Source organism: Solanum verrucosum, unplaced genomic scaffold (genome assembly GCF_900185275.1).
Source record: "Solanum verrucosum unplaced genomic scaffold, falcon-dt-bn FXZP01000218.1, whole genome shotgun sequence".
Classification (NCBI taxonomy): Eukaryota; Viridiplantae; Streptophyta; class Magnoliopsida; order Solanales; family Solanaceae; genus Solanum; species Solanum verrucosum.
In genome coordinates, this window is record NW_026020464.1 from 2071133 (window position 1) to 2084637 (window position 13505).

Sequence of the window (13505 nt, forward strand, 5' to 3'; positions counted from 1 at the left end):
GGAAGTGCAGAGTGCAGCGGTCTACCCAATACAGTGTTAATATATTCGTTGTGGCACTCAACTTCTTTGCCTCTGACCATGACCGACTTTACCGGTCTAAACTCGCTTGTCTTCTTCTTGTTCTTGGGCACCAACTCCCCATAAGCTGTGTAAAATTCCCTGACCCAAGAAGGAATATAAGGGCCTCGGGGCATTGTGAACTGCTCAAACTCATGGTATCAGAGGGTGTCAATCACATCGGGATGCTTGATTCAAACCACAAATTCTCTCTCCCTTACCGCTGGATATACTGTTCACATCCTCGATATGCTTTCAAACAACGATATTGTCTTAAAATTTCGTTGTCAATCTAAAGATGACGATCTTGGATACCAAACCCTTAACGTAAGTGGTGAATTTAATTTTTCATTCCATTGAGACGAAACCCTTAACGTAGGTGGTACTCGTTTTTATTGTCACTTTTATTGGGGTCCAAAGCAACAATTTTTTTATATTGTTAACTCTGATATTAGCAATGGATGTGAAAGAACAGATATCGTTGCAAATCATTATGATTGTTTTTGGATGGTACAAGGTGATGGATTTTATTTTGCACCTCCAGCTTATGTTAAAAAACATGATTAGAATTAATTAATAATTTATGAGATAAAGTTTAATATGATTAATATTAATAAAATATCAAAATATTAAACAATGATTTTGCCTTTTTTTTGTTTGTTTATAATAAATGAATGAGATCGATCTAAACGTCAAATGAGATACATATGTAACAACACCCATTATAGCAGTCATGAAAATTTTCAGATAAACATTGCTAATATAATGAGATTTGATGCATAACAACAATAACAAACAGCAACATATATAGTCTGAAAAAATAATAATAGATCACCTTGTGATTTAATCTATTTTTTTAAAACTTTTTTTTTTTTGGGACCAGTTAGACTGATGCCAATTTCAACTCTGAAATCAGAATTGTTTCTTATCATTTATTAAATCCTTAATTATGTCATAATTAATCATGATCGTACCTAAATAATATGATTATATTTTCTATCCATTATTTTATCAAAGGACATCCGTGCAATTGAAGATAATAATATCAATATAATAAATCAACTAAAAATGGAATCTCATGTAGCAACTAGAAACAAAAAATATTTAGATCCTATTCTTGGATTTTAGTAATTTTATCAAATAACATACTTAGTGAAATCCCACAAAGTGGGATCTGAAGAGAGTTGAATATATATAAATTTATCACTATCTCATAGAGGTAAAAATGTAATTTCCGAAAAATCATCAGCTCAACTATAGCAATTTTATCATATAATTAATTAAATTTTATTAACATGATTTTCTTGCATGGAATCTCATCAGAACTTTGATGTTAAGCATGTTTGGTCAAGAGTAGTGGTAGAATATTGTTGTTCCTATAAAAAAATAGTGAATCGATAATTACTATTTCATATATTATTTAATCAAAAATCTTGAATTCTCGAATTTGAGCACTGAATTGTAATGAGTATGAAATTATCTTTGTTAGAAATATTTTATTCCTACGCGGATATCAAACACATGATAAAAGATTATTAAAAACACACACACATATATATATTTGTGATTATTTTATAAATTATCTGATTTGTATTTTTATGTATAGTCATTGTATAGTACTTAAACTCTAATTAAAAAAAAACAAAGTGGTCCATGAAACTATAACATGATATATAATTTCATATATATATAGGGCTTCTATTCTTTCAATTATATGCATAAGTTAGAGTAAAGTTTTTGGTTCTTGAATTTATCAAAAATGGAAGAAGTAAAACTTCATGGAACTTCTTATAATTTGTTTACTTATAGGGTTATTTGGGCTCTAAAGCTAAAAGGAATACCATTTGAGTATCTAGAAGAAGAACATTCAAATAAAGGCTCTTTAATTATGAAATATAATCCAGCTTTTAAGAGATTTCCAATTCTTTTTCATGGTGAAAAAGTAATTTCTGAATCTATGGTGATTATTGAATATATTGAAGATACTTGGCCTCAAAATCCACTTCTTCCTATTGATCCTCTTGATAGATCCATTGCAAGATTTTGGGTTAAATTTGCTGGAGATAAGGTATAGTTTTTCATCCTGTCTTGCGTTCAATACTCGTTTTAAAGCTCAACTAATTTAAATTGGCATATCTCATGAAAGTACACTTTAGAAAGTAACCTTTATAATAGATAAATAGTAAAATATTTCAATTATGCCTATATATATATAAAAAAAATTGACTTTAGAAAGTAACTTTTACGATAAATAATAGGAAATAAAACTCAATTATATCTATATATCAAAGAAAGTTCGACTTTAGGAAGTAACTTTTATGGTCGATAATAGAAAAACAACTCAATTATGCCTATATGTCAAAGAAAACACGCGGTTGTTACTTCAACAAGATAATTTATCTTAGGTAATATCCACGTGACACAACATTTAAAAAAAATAATCATTTTCGTAAGACTTGAAAAAAACTCATGCTGATAGAAAAATGAGATATTGTTAGTTTTCGTTTTCTAAGTTGTATCACATGTTGTTATTACATAAGGTGAGTTTGTTGATGACGCAGCTATACTTACATAAGAAAAAATTATACTTTTTGCAACCTACATATGTTGTTCTTAAGATCATATTTAATATTTTTCGTGATATTAATTATAAACTGAAAGTTAGATAATCATATATGAAATTAAACTATCTCGTTTAATCTTAAATCGATTTGACATCAATTATATTGTCATATAGGGTGCATGTATCGGGACAATGTATTACACAAGTGGTGAAAAACAAGAAAAGGCCATCAAAGAAACAATAGAAATGCTCAAAATTATAGAAGAACAAGTCTTTATTGGAGATCAAGAAAATAAATTTTTTGGTGGTGAGAAAATTGGGATTGTGGACTTGGCTTTTGGAATAATTCCTCATTGGCTTGAAATTATTGAAGATATTATTGGTGTGAAATTATTGGAACCTAATTTATTTCCTAATTTATTAAATTGGGTACAAAATTTCAAAGAAGAACAAATCATCAAAGAGAATCTCCCTAATTATGATGAAATGTTTGTGTTTTTAAAGAATCAGAGAGAGTTGATATTGTCATCTTCTTGAAATTTTTAGTTTGTTAACTATTTAATAAATAATTACTTCCTCTGTTTTAATATATTTGTCGAGTTATCATTTTAATAGAAATAATATTTTCTTTGATCATTATTTTTTCAGATGTCTTCTAAATATTTTGAATCGTTAATTATAGGAACATAATGATCATCATTGTATAATTCAACATAAAATAAGCAACTAGCCAAAATTCAAACGTTTGCAAAAAAAAAAAAAAAGAATCAATCAAATTTAATCCTAGAATAAAGGGGGCAGGGGCAGGGAGGGGGGGGACTCAAATTTAATCCCTAGAATAGGAAAAATATTTTATTGAACTAACAACTATCTACCTACCCAATAGAAAAGGAAAAATAGTTACTTTCTCCATTTTAATGTGTTTGTCGAGTTACTATTTTGACAGAAATAATGTTTTCTTTGACCATTATTTTTCAAATGTCTTCTAAATATTTTGAATCGTTAGTTATAAGAACGTGCTGATCATTGTATAATTCATGAACAGAAAATAAGTAACTAGTCAAAATTCAAACGTTTGCAAAAAAAAAAAAAGGAAAAAAGAATCAATCAAATTTAATCCCCAGAATAGGAAAAATATTTTATTGAAGTAACAACTATCTACCTACCCAATAGACAAGCAAAATAAAAAAAATGATTTTTTAAAAATATAATAAGAAGGAACGTTTGAAAATATGATTAATGGGGTTAGCTGTATACAGCTAGATTCGAGGGTCTATCAGAAATAATCTCTTTATCTTCTCAAGATAAGGATAACTAAAGTTTGCGTACACTTTATATTCTCTATTCCTCACATATAATGATGATGGGGTTAGCATACGTACTCTTTGACTAAAGTCGATAATAAATTCATAAAGATAACTACTAAACATATTATCATGATTTGACTTCAACTAAAATTTATTATAATATAAGAAAATAAGTGTACATTATTCTAAACTTTCTCTTAAATTATTTCAAAACTTTCTTGTTGATCAAGCATAACATTCCTTTAAAATGACACTAAATGATGAAGAAAATTAAAGAAAACTTTAGAAATGGATCAAGATTTGAAGCTCCATGGATCATGGGCGAGTCCATATTCATTAAGAATAATATGGGCTCTTAAATTAAAGGGCTTATCATATGAATATATAGAAGAAGATCTTGCAAATAAAAGTGATTTGCTTTTGAAATATAATCCTATTTTCAAGAAAATTCCAATTCTTGTTCATGATGGAAAACCAATTTGTGAATCTATGATCATTCTTGAATATCTTGATCAAATATGGCCAAATCAATATCCATTGCTACCAATTGATCCTTATGAAAGAGCTTTGGCTAGATTTTGGGTGAATTATTTTGAACAAAAGGTAAGATTCTTTTCCATCTAATATGCTTATACAAAATCTTTTACTTCATCAGTCTCATATTAGTTGTCATGTTTCGCTTTTCGATGAATACATTTCAATAGAAATAAATCCAAAATCTTGAATATACATGAGTTTTAGATTCAAACAAGACAATTTAGTGGTTCTTGATAAGTTATTTTATATTTATATTAAGTAAATTCATTAACACATATAAATAAAAATATTCAATATAATAATTATAAGGGTTTTTTTTTCAAATCCCTTTTCCATTTATTTTTAATGATGAATTTTATCTTTTAAAAATCTTTTGCAGAGTGTATCTATTTGGATGATATTTAGATCAAAAGGGGAAGAACAAGAAAAGGCAGTGAAGGACAGCTTGGAAATGTTGAAAATTATAGAAGAAAATGCTTTTAAAAATCAGAAAAACAATATATTTTTTATAGGAGGAAAAATTGGAATAGTGGATATAGCTTTTGGATGGATTTGTCATTGGCTGAAAATTATAGAAGATGTTGGAGGTGTCAAATTAATTGAAGGAAATTCATTTCCTAATTTGCAAAATTGGATGAAAAAATTCAAAGAAGTGCCTTTGATAAAAGAAAGTCTACCTAATCACCAAAAAATGTTTTTGCCTTTTAAACTTAAAAGAGATATGTTGTTAGCATCTTGATTTTGTAGAAGAAATTGTATAAAATAAATATAGGAACTTGCCTATGTTATGTTATGTTAGATTGCTGGTTTCAAGTTTGAATAAAAAATAAGAAAAGTTTGGTTTATTTGGAATTGGGACATAAGTTATCGTTGTTGTATGTGTGTATGGACATGTTCTCTTCTTCTAGTCAAATTCGATAATTTGAAATATAGAATAAATATTTTTTTTCTTGATAATTGCGGTATTCGGGTCAATTTAGGCACACCTCAATTAATTTTATAGAATATTTGAGGTGAGAAGAGGCTGAGATTTAAATCTGAGACCTTAAGATTCTCAACCGCCTTTATTAATTGATCATCATCCTTAAATACAAAATGAAATATAATTTTCTATGACATATTACTACACTATAATGTAATAATTTGTACTATGCATACATACAACTTGAATTATTTCATAGTATAATTTTCAAATAGCTTTCTTATGGTCAATTGAAAATTGTCTTGTTTCAAATAATTTTTTCTAGAATTCCAAATCATTTTGTATAGTTGTTTATTATCATAATAATATTAATCTATGTCATCCTTATCTCATAGTTTATTACTATCAATTAAAATTACCTAGATTTATAGTTATAGAGAGAAAAGCAAAATATAAGACATAAATTACTATCCATATTAATTAGAAGATGATCTAACTAACATGGATAATCACTAAAAAATAAAAAATTATTAGTCAAAAAATCTGATTTATGACTTTGGACTTATACTCATAAATAAATAAAAAATAAGTCAAACAAGCTCTATGAAACAACTATAAATAAGGGTGTATACTAGAGTAGGTAAAATAAAGGGATAAGGGTCTGAAAAATATCCTAACTTTGATCGGATTTGTTGTTGCGATACTAAACTTTCATGAGGACTTATTACCTCCCTAGACTATTTAATACCGTATTTTTTTACCCCCTGAACTATTTAATAGTATATTTTAAAGGTATATATGTGCCCACGTGGACACATTACTATTTATAATTTTGCATTATTTTTTATGTCCACGTGAGCAAATATATATGTTTAAAATACGATATTAAATAGTCTAGAGAGGTAATAGGTCCTCATGAAAGTTTAGTATCGCAACAACAAATCTGACCAAAGTTGAAGTATTTTTCATACCCTTATCCCTAAAATAAAACATTGAACTAATTAATTATAAGAATATGAGTTTTCTTTCAATGGAAATTAGTTTTTCTTCCTTATTAGTTTTATCATTTTTATTATTTCTTCAACAAACAAATGCTATTACTGTTCATGTAGTTGATGGTATTGAAAAAAATGATCCTCAATTAATATATCACTGTGCATCTGAAAGTGACGATCTCGGAAAGCATTATCCCAAATTTAATGATGATTTTCATTTCTCGTTCAAACGAAATATATTCTTTGAGATGGTGTTCTTTTGTCATTTTTGGTGGGGTAAAAAAGACATTAGATTTGAAGTGTATAGAGAAACTGGAGCTTGTGGGCATGAAACAGGAGGATCTAACAAATGAATATGTTATTGGTTAATTAAAGAAGATGATTTCTATTTTGCTATTAATGGCAATCCTCCTCCATCTGCTTTTGTTAGAAAATTTGGTTGGTAAAAAATTAATGCAATTTAATATTTGTTCTCCGATTATAATGTGAAATGAAAAAAAAAAGTTTATTATGAATAGGTCAAGTTTTTAATCCCTAGAGTGACTCTATTTCATTGAAGTTAGCTAAATATATTTAATGATAGGTTAGTCGAAATTCTGATACTATGAAAATAGTTGAGTAACTAAGGGTATATATTTTGAGGACAACATCAATCTATAACTAAGACACCGATATTGATGAATCAAACCTATAACATTAATGCCGCTCTACTCGTCCGCCCCATCTGCTCTTAGTCAACTAACCAAAAATTATGTACTGGAATTTTCCTTTCATCATATGAATTTCCTTTTTATTGTTTTTTCCTCCGTTTTAAACGTCTTTTTCTCGCCTATTAAAGACACCTTGTGTGAAATTTTTGCGTTGCTATTGGTCCGTTCCTTTTTAATCCATGATAATTGTTACAAAATATTGAATCCTCATTCTCATGTAGGTAATTATCCACTTGAAATCGAACACCAAGTTACCTCTCTTGTTTTCATTCCATCGTGAAAAGGTAGAGAACAAAATTAACCCAACAAACAATTATTACTATGCCCCTATTTATATAACATGTACTTCTTAACCTAGTGTTTTGATTATTATTGAAATTTAAATTTAAGACTTCAGAATTTTCAATCGACTTTATTGATGTCACGACCCAAAAATGGATGTGATGGCACTCGTCTTATCCCACCAAGACAAGTCAGCCTAAAACTCAATCATTTCGATAAAGTGCGGAAATAAAGCAAAGTTCAATAGTAATTACTATTACGAAAACAAGTCAACTTGATTCAATTCCCAAAACCTGGTTGTCACGTGCACAAGCCTTTAATGTAAATACTAGAATTGAAATAAATACGCAAGTCTCAAATGACGTTGTCTTTCAAGTAAAAACAAAATCATAAACAGGAGTAAGAAGGTTCACTGAGATGACAAACAGCTACCTCTCAGATCTCCACAGAAACCTCGAAAACGAAGAGAATGGAAGGTATCACGAAGATCTGGGCTCGTAACCTACAAAAGATTGTAGAAGCAAGGGGTGAGTACCAAACCACACGGTACTCAACAAGCAAACCTCTAAACACAAGCTAAGAGTACAGAATACGGGTACTCCTTACACCCCATCCTAACCTCCATAACTACAACCTGCATAAAACCAACCCAACCTAACAATTCACAGTTTACAAAGCATACAGCTCAACAACAACACTCTAACAGATCATATATTCTCAATAACAACTCAATATTCGTCAATAACAAATTTCACAGAAAGGCACTCACAAGATCAAGTTCATCAATAATAAAAATGTGCAATGCAATGAAATGCAATGTCAAGTATAGTGATGCATGTCTGACCTAATGATACACACCCGCTGTCTCTCAGTCCGGGACCCATGGGGGACATATCTGTCCATGCATCCATCGCGGCGCGCGATACGTCCCTCGAAATATAATATCCGTCGCGGCGCGCGACACGTCCCTCGAAATATAGTATCCATCGCGGCGCGCGATACGTCCCTCGAAATGGTACATCCTCTTTAATTTCTTATTCTTTCTCAATGCACATAACACTTGTCACAACCATGTCTCAGAACAATGCAAATGACATGTTCACACAAATAATGAGGAGATGACCATTTTCATAACATTGCACAAATCACAACAACACAATCATGATACAACTTCAACAATGATTCAACAAGTCTTTCAATCAATTCTCAACACATCACACAAACAATTGATCACATTACTCTCAAACATATACCACAAGGAAATACACGAATTCCATACGCTTAACAAGGGTTTAGAAATCCACTTGCCTCGATCGATCAAGAATTCACTCCAGGACTTGAGCCTTCCCTTTTCGTTGAGCTTCCAAATCAATGCAATCTATTCAAGTACATAGTCACAATAAGATTTCGAAACTAACAACATCCATATTACTATAGGTTTAGCCTAGACCCATATGATCACCCAAATCTATAATCAAGTTCCTAAGTTTTAAGCTTAGGGTTAAATTTCAACTCTTTTCCAATATCATAATTCGAATGGTATTTATATGATACGAATATGCCAAAACTTAACTCATAATGTGATAATAATAAGAGATTAAGCCAAATTACCAATCATCCACGAAAAGAACACCACCTCTGTACCTAAGAATACATATGTCATCACTGTATCTCCAATTCAAATTCCTAATTGCTAACCACACATAGTGTAGCAATCATTACCTATCAACTTTTTATTAAAGTTAGTCACACAATTTTTTTCCAAGACCCACGTTGAACAACTACCAATTTCCATTCACCTTATCCTTCCATTTATGACAAATATTTTGTCTTTTCTCTTTTTCAATGTTTAGCAATACACATCAACTTATCTATAATCAAATCACCCAACTAATATATTAAAAATTGATTCATAATACGATAATACAAATACACTTACACTCGGTACCGCACAACTTAATCAACTTACATTGACACATTGTATACGCCATTCTTAATTCCTAAAGATTAAATTCTAAAAAAAGAATCATTGCCCAATCATCACTCCATTAATACCAATCCATAATTGGTAAAGAATTAAGAGTAAAACAAAATAATACACTGCACCTATCTTATCTACAAACTTATAAAACAATCATCCCTTTCCTACCTAATTTAATATTATTTCCACACATATACATATGTAGAAATTAATGAAGAGCATGCAGAGCACTTGATGCAGTACCTGAAGCAGATCGAAACTCACGATGTCGAAACCCTACGCCCTTTTCTTCTTTTCCTTTTTCAGTTATGACTCAAATATTAAACCCCAAATAATTTAATTCATTTTAACCCATGGTCAAGTGGTATAGAGTCTTTAATAAATGATCACTTTAACCCACTAACTATCGATTAATTAACTTAAGTTAAACGAATAGTTCAAAATTTCCAAATCAACTTCACCGACTAATCAAAAATTACTCGAGTCAACTATTGAGAGAGGTAAAAAGGGTAATTTTATGTAAATTTCTAAAAATGACAATCCGGGTCATTACATTATCCACCACTAAAAATCATGTCGTCCTCGAACATAAGGTGAAAGAAAGTACCTGAAGCTTAAAAAAGCTGAGGATATCTGGCACGCATATCAGACTCTGTCTCCCAAGTTGCCTCTCCCACTGATCGGTGCTTCCATTGCACCTTCACTGAAGCAATCTCCTTGGTCCTAAGCTTTCGAACCTGCCTATCCAATATAGCTATAGGTTCCTCTTCAAATGTCAAGTCTGGACCCAACTCCACTGAATCGAGTGAAAGCACATGTGACTCATCCGGAATATACTTCCGAAGCATAGAGACATGGAAAACAGGATGAACTGCCGACAAACTAGGTGGCAAGGCCAACTTATAGGCCACCTCTCCCACTCGACTCAAAATCTCAAAAGGTCCAATGAATCTAGGGCTAAGCTTGCCCTTCTTGCCGAACCGCATCACACCCTTCATAGGTGACACTCTAAGCCAAACATGATCGCCCTCCATAAACACTAAGGCTCTAACTCTCCGGTCTGCATAACTCTTCTGTCGACTCTGGGCTGTCAACAGTCTATACTGAAACCTACGGACTTGCTCCATAGCATCCTAAGCAAATCAGTATCCAAAGAGTCCATCTCCGCCGAATCAAACCAACCGATCGGAGACCTACATCGTCTTCCATATAACGCCTCAAATGGGGCCATCTGAATACTAGAGTGATAACTGTTATTGTAGGCAAACTCTGCTAAGGGTAAATGTCGATCCCATCTAGCACCAAAATCGATCACACATGCTCGGAACATGTCCTCCAACACCTGAATCGTCCGCTCGGACTGACCATCTGTCTGAGGGTGAAAGGTTGTACTCATATCTAGCTGAGTACCCAAACCATGTTGTAATGCCTTCCAGAAGTGAGAAGTAAATAGTGAACCTCGATCTGATATAATAGAAACAGGAACCCCATGTAGTCGCACAATCTGACTGATATATAGCTCGGCTAACTTCTCTGCCGTATATTTCACCCGAACCGGAATGAAGTGGGCAGACTTGGTCAGCCTGTCAACAACAACCCAAATGGAGTCATAACCACCCACTGTGGTAGACAAACCCACAACAAAGTCCATAGTGATCCGCTCCCACTTCCAAGTAGGAATAGGCATCCTCTGAGATACACCCCCGGGACGCTGGTGCTCACACTTGACCTGTTGGCAAGTCAAACACCTAGAAACAAAGTCTGAAATATCTCTTTTCATCCCACACCACCAGTAATGCTGACTCAGATCATGATACATCTTCGCTACTCCCGGATGGATAGAATATCGGGAATAATGGGCCTCTTCAAGAATCAGTCTAGTCAACTCTCCCGTCTTGGGCACACAAATCCTGTCTCCGATCCTCAACACACCTTCAGAATCAAGGACAACCTCCTTGGCTTCCCCTCTCAATACTCCGTCTCGAATGAGACATAATTTCTCATCATCAAACTGGTGCGCACGGATCTGCTCGACTAAAGAAGACTGAGCCTCAATAAAAGCAATCATCCCATCACTCTCCTCTGAGATCTGCAACCGGACAAGACTATTAGCTAACCTCTGAACATCTCTAGCCAATGGTCTCTCCTCAATGCTAAGTGCTGCAAGACTTCCCATGCTAGGAGTCTTCCTACTCAGAGCATCGGCAACAACATTGGCCTTCCCCGGATGATATAGAATGGTCACATCATAGTCCTTCAACAACTCAAGCCACCTACGCTGCCTCAAGTTCAGATCCCTCTGACTAAAGATATACTGAAGACTCCGATGATCAGTGAAGATCTCACAATGCACCCCATACAAATAATGACGCCATAACTTAAGCACAAATACCACAGCTGCCAACTCTAAATCATAAGTAGGGTAGTTCTTCTCATGGGTCTTCAACTGCCTAGAAGCATAAGCAATCACCTTCCCCTTCTGCATCAATACACCACCCAAACCGACTCCTGAAGCATCACAATACACAGTAAAATCATTTAAGTTTGACTTTTTATTTTTCTGACTAAAAAATTACTTTTTTAAGCCAATCAAAACGGGCTTTTATAATCTATGTCATCCTAATCTCATAGTTACTACCAATTAAAGCTACCTAGACTATTAGAGAGAGAAAAGCAGAATATAAAACACAAATTATTATCCATATTAATTAGAAGATGATCTACCTAACATAGATCATTACTACCTAAAATGCTAAAAATAAATAAAAAAATCATTAGTCAAAAAATCTAATTTATGATTTTTGACTAATGAGTCATAACTGAAAAACTAATTCAAACAAAGCTTAAAGAAACAACTATAAATAAAGGTGTTTACTAGAGAAGGTAAAATAATCATTGAACTAATTATAAAAGTATGAGTTTTCTTTCAATGAAAAATAGATTTTCTTCCTTATTGGTTTTATCAATTTTATTATTTGTTCAACAAACAAATGCTGCTACTACTTGTCATATAGTTGATGGTATTAAAAAAATTATCCTCTAATAAAATTTCATTGTGCATCTAGAAATAACGATCTCGGAATACATTATTCTAAATTCAATGATGATTTCAAATTTAAATTCGGATTTAATCTATTTCGTGAGATGGTATTCTTTTGTCATTTTTGATGGATACAAAAGATGCTATATTTGAAGTGTATAGAGATAGCGAAAATTGTGGTGCTGAAGAAGGACTTGACTTGGGAACATGTTATTGGTTAATTAAAGAAGATGGTTTCTATTTTGCTCCTAAATATAATCCTCCTCCATCTGAATTGGTTAGAAAATATGATTGGTAAAAATTAATGTAATTTAAATGAGTAGTACTGATCATGAAATGAAAAAAATAATTTTAATTTTCAGTTTCAAAATTGTGTCACAATCAAAATTCAATGATTAAAAATTATACCATTATTTTCAATATGTTCAGTCCTATATATATTGAGTCAAGAACATTTAATTATATAAAATCACCAATCGAAAAGGAAAAAAATATCAATCATTAAAAGATTGATCAACTACCAATAGTACATGAAGATGAAGTACTTAATAAAGTATTAGTATCATTGACCCTACTAATTTATAGATCGTGATGGAATATAATATGTTAATTGAAATGAAAATAAATACAGTTTCGTGTGAAAGATAGAACGATAAAAAACTCTTCATGTACTCTTTCTAAATTTCATCAAGCCTATCTGCTTATTTGTTTCAAATTAGAGTTTATAATTTTAAGATCACACTTTTAAGATGCTTGTGGTGAAATATTCTATATTTAGTATCTATTGATTTTGTTATTCTTCTCAATCAAAGAATTCCCCAACTACACGATAATTAGCACAAACATCAAGTAAATGATATCAAACACTATAAAACCTCCTAAAACGTGAAGAATATCGTATAAATTGATTGAATAATTAATTCATTTTTGTATATGAATATTTATTTTGAGTAATATTTAAAGTCCAATTTTCTAGGGGGAATTTTCGCATATAGCCATTCAAAAATAACTTAATTATGCTACATAGCTATAGTTTGTTAATTACGATTCATAGCTACATGTTAGAGGGAGGGGAGAGAGAAGCGAGATTGGGAGAGGGAGGAGAGAGACG

The 13505-nt window shown here is 31.7% G+C and overlaps 3 protein-coding genes across 3 annotated transcripts in view; 2 read left to right on the top strand and 1 right to left on the bottom strand.

The window, feature by feature from the left end:
- The window catches only part of LOC125808712 (flocculation protein FLO11-like), a 119056-nt gene that overhangs the window by 16291 nt on the left and 89260 nt on the right, over window positions 1-13505 (bottom strand). The window lies entirely within an intron of this gene.
- Window positions 1772-3163, top strand: LOC125808888 (probable glutathione S-transferase). Its single transcript, XM_049488558.1, has 2 exons — window positions 1772-2125; window positions 2795-3163. The coding sequence occupies exons 1-2, from the start codon at window positions 1817-1819 to the stop codon at window positions 3155-3157; spliced, it is 672 nt and encodes a 223-aa protein (XP_049344515.1). The 5' UTR covers window positions 1772-1816; the 3' UTR covers window positions 3158-3163.
- On the top strand, window positions 4206-5203 carry LOC125808887 (glutathione transferase GST 23-like). The gene is made up of 2 exons (XM_049488557.1): window positions 4206-4530; window positions 4844-5203. Exons 1-2 carry the CDS (start codon window positions 4216-4218, stop codon window positions 5201-5203), a joined length of 675 nt encoding a protein of 224 aa, XP_049344514.1. The 5' UTR covers window positions 4206-4215.

Bases quoted from the DNA above. Each gene is read 5' to 3' on its own strand.
- LOC125808888 (XM_049488558.1), top strand. From the start codon at position 1,817: ATGGAAGAAGTAAAACTTCATGGAACTTCTTATAATTTGTTTACTTAT. The intron at 2,126-2,794 runs GTATAGTTTTTC...ATTGTCATATAG, and splicing joins TTAAATTTGCTGGAGATAAG to GGTGCATGTATCGGGACAAT.
- LOC125808887 (XM_049488557.1), top strand. From the start codon at position 4,216: ATGGATCAAGATTTGAAGCTCCATGGATCATGGGCGAGTCCATATTCA. The intron at 4,531-4,843 runs GTAAGATTCTTT...AATCTTTTGCAG, and splicing joins TGAATTATTTTGAACAAAAG to AGTGTATCTATTTGGATGAT.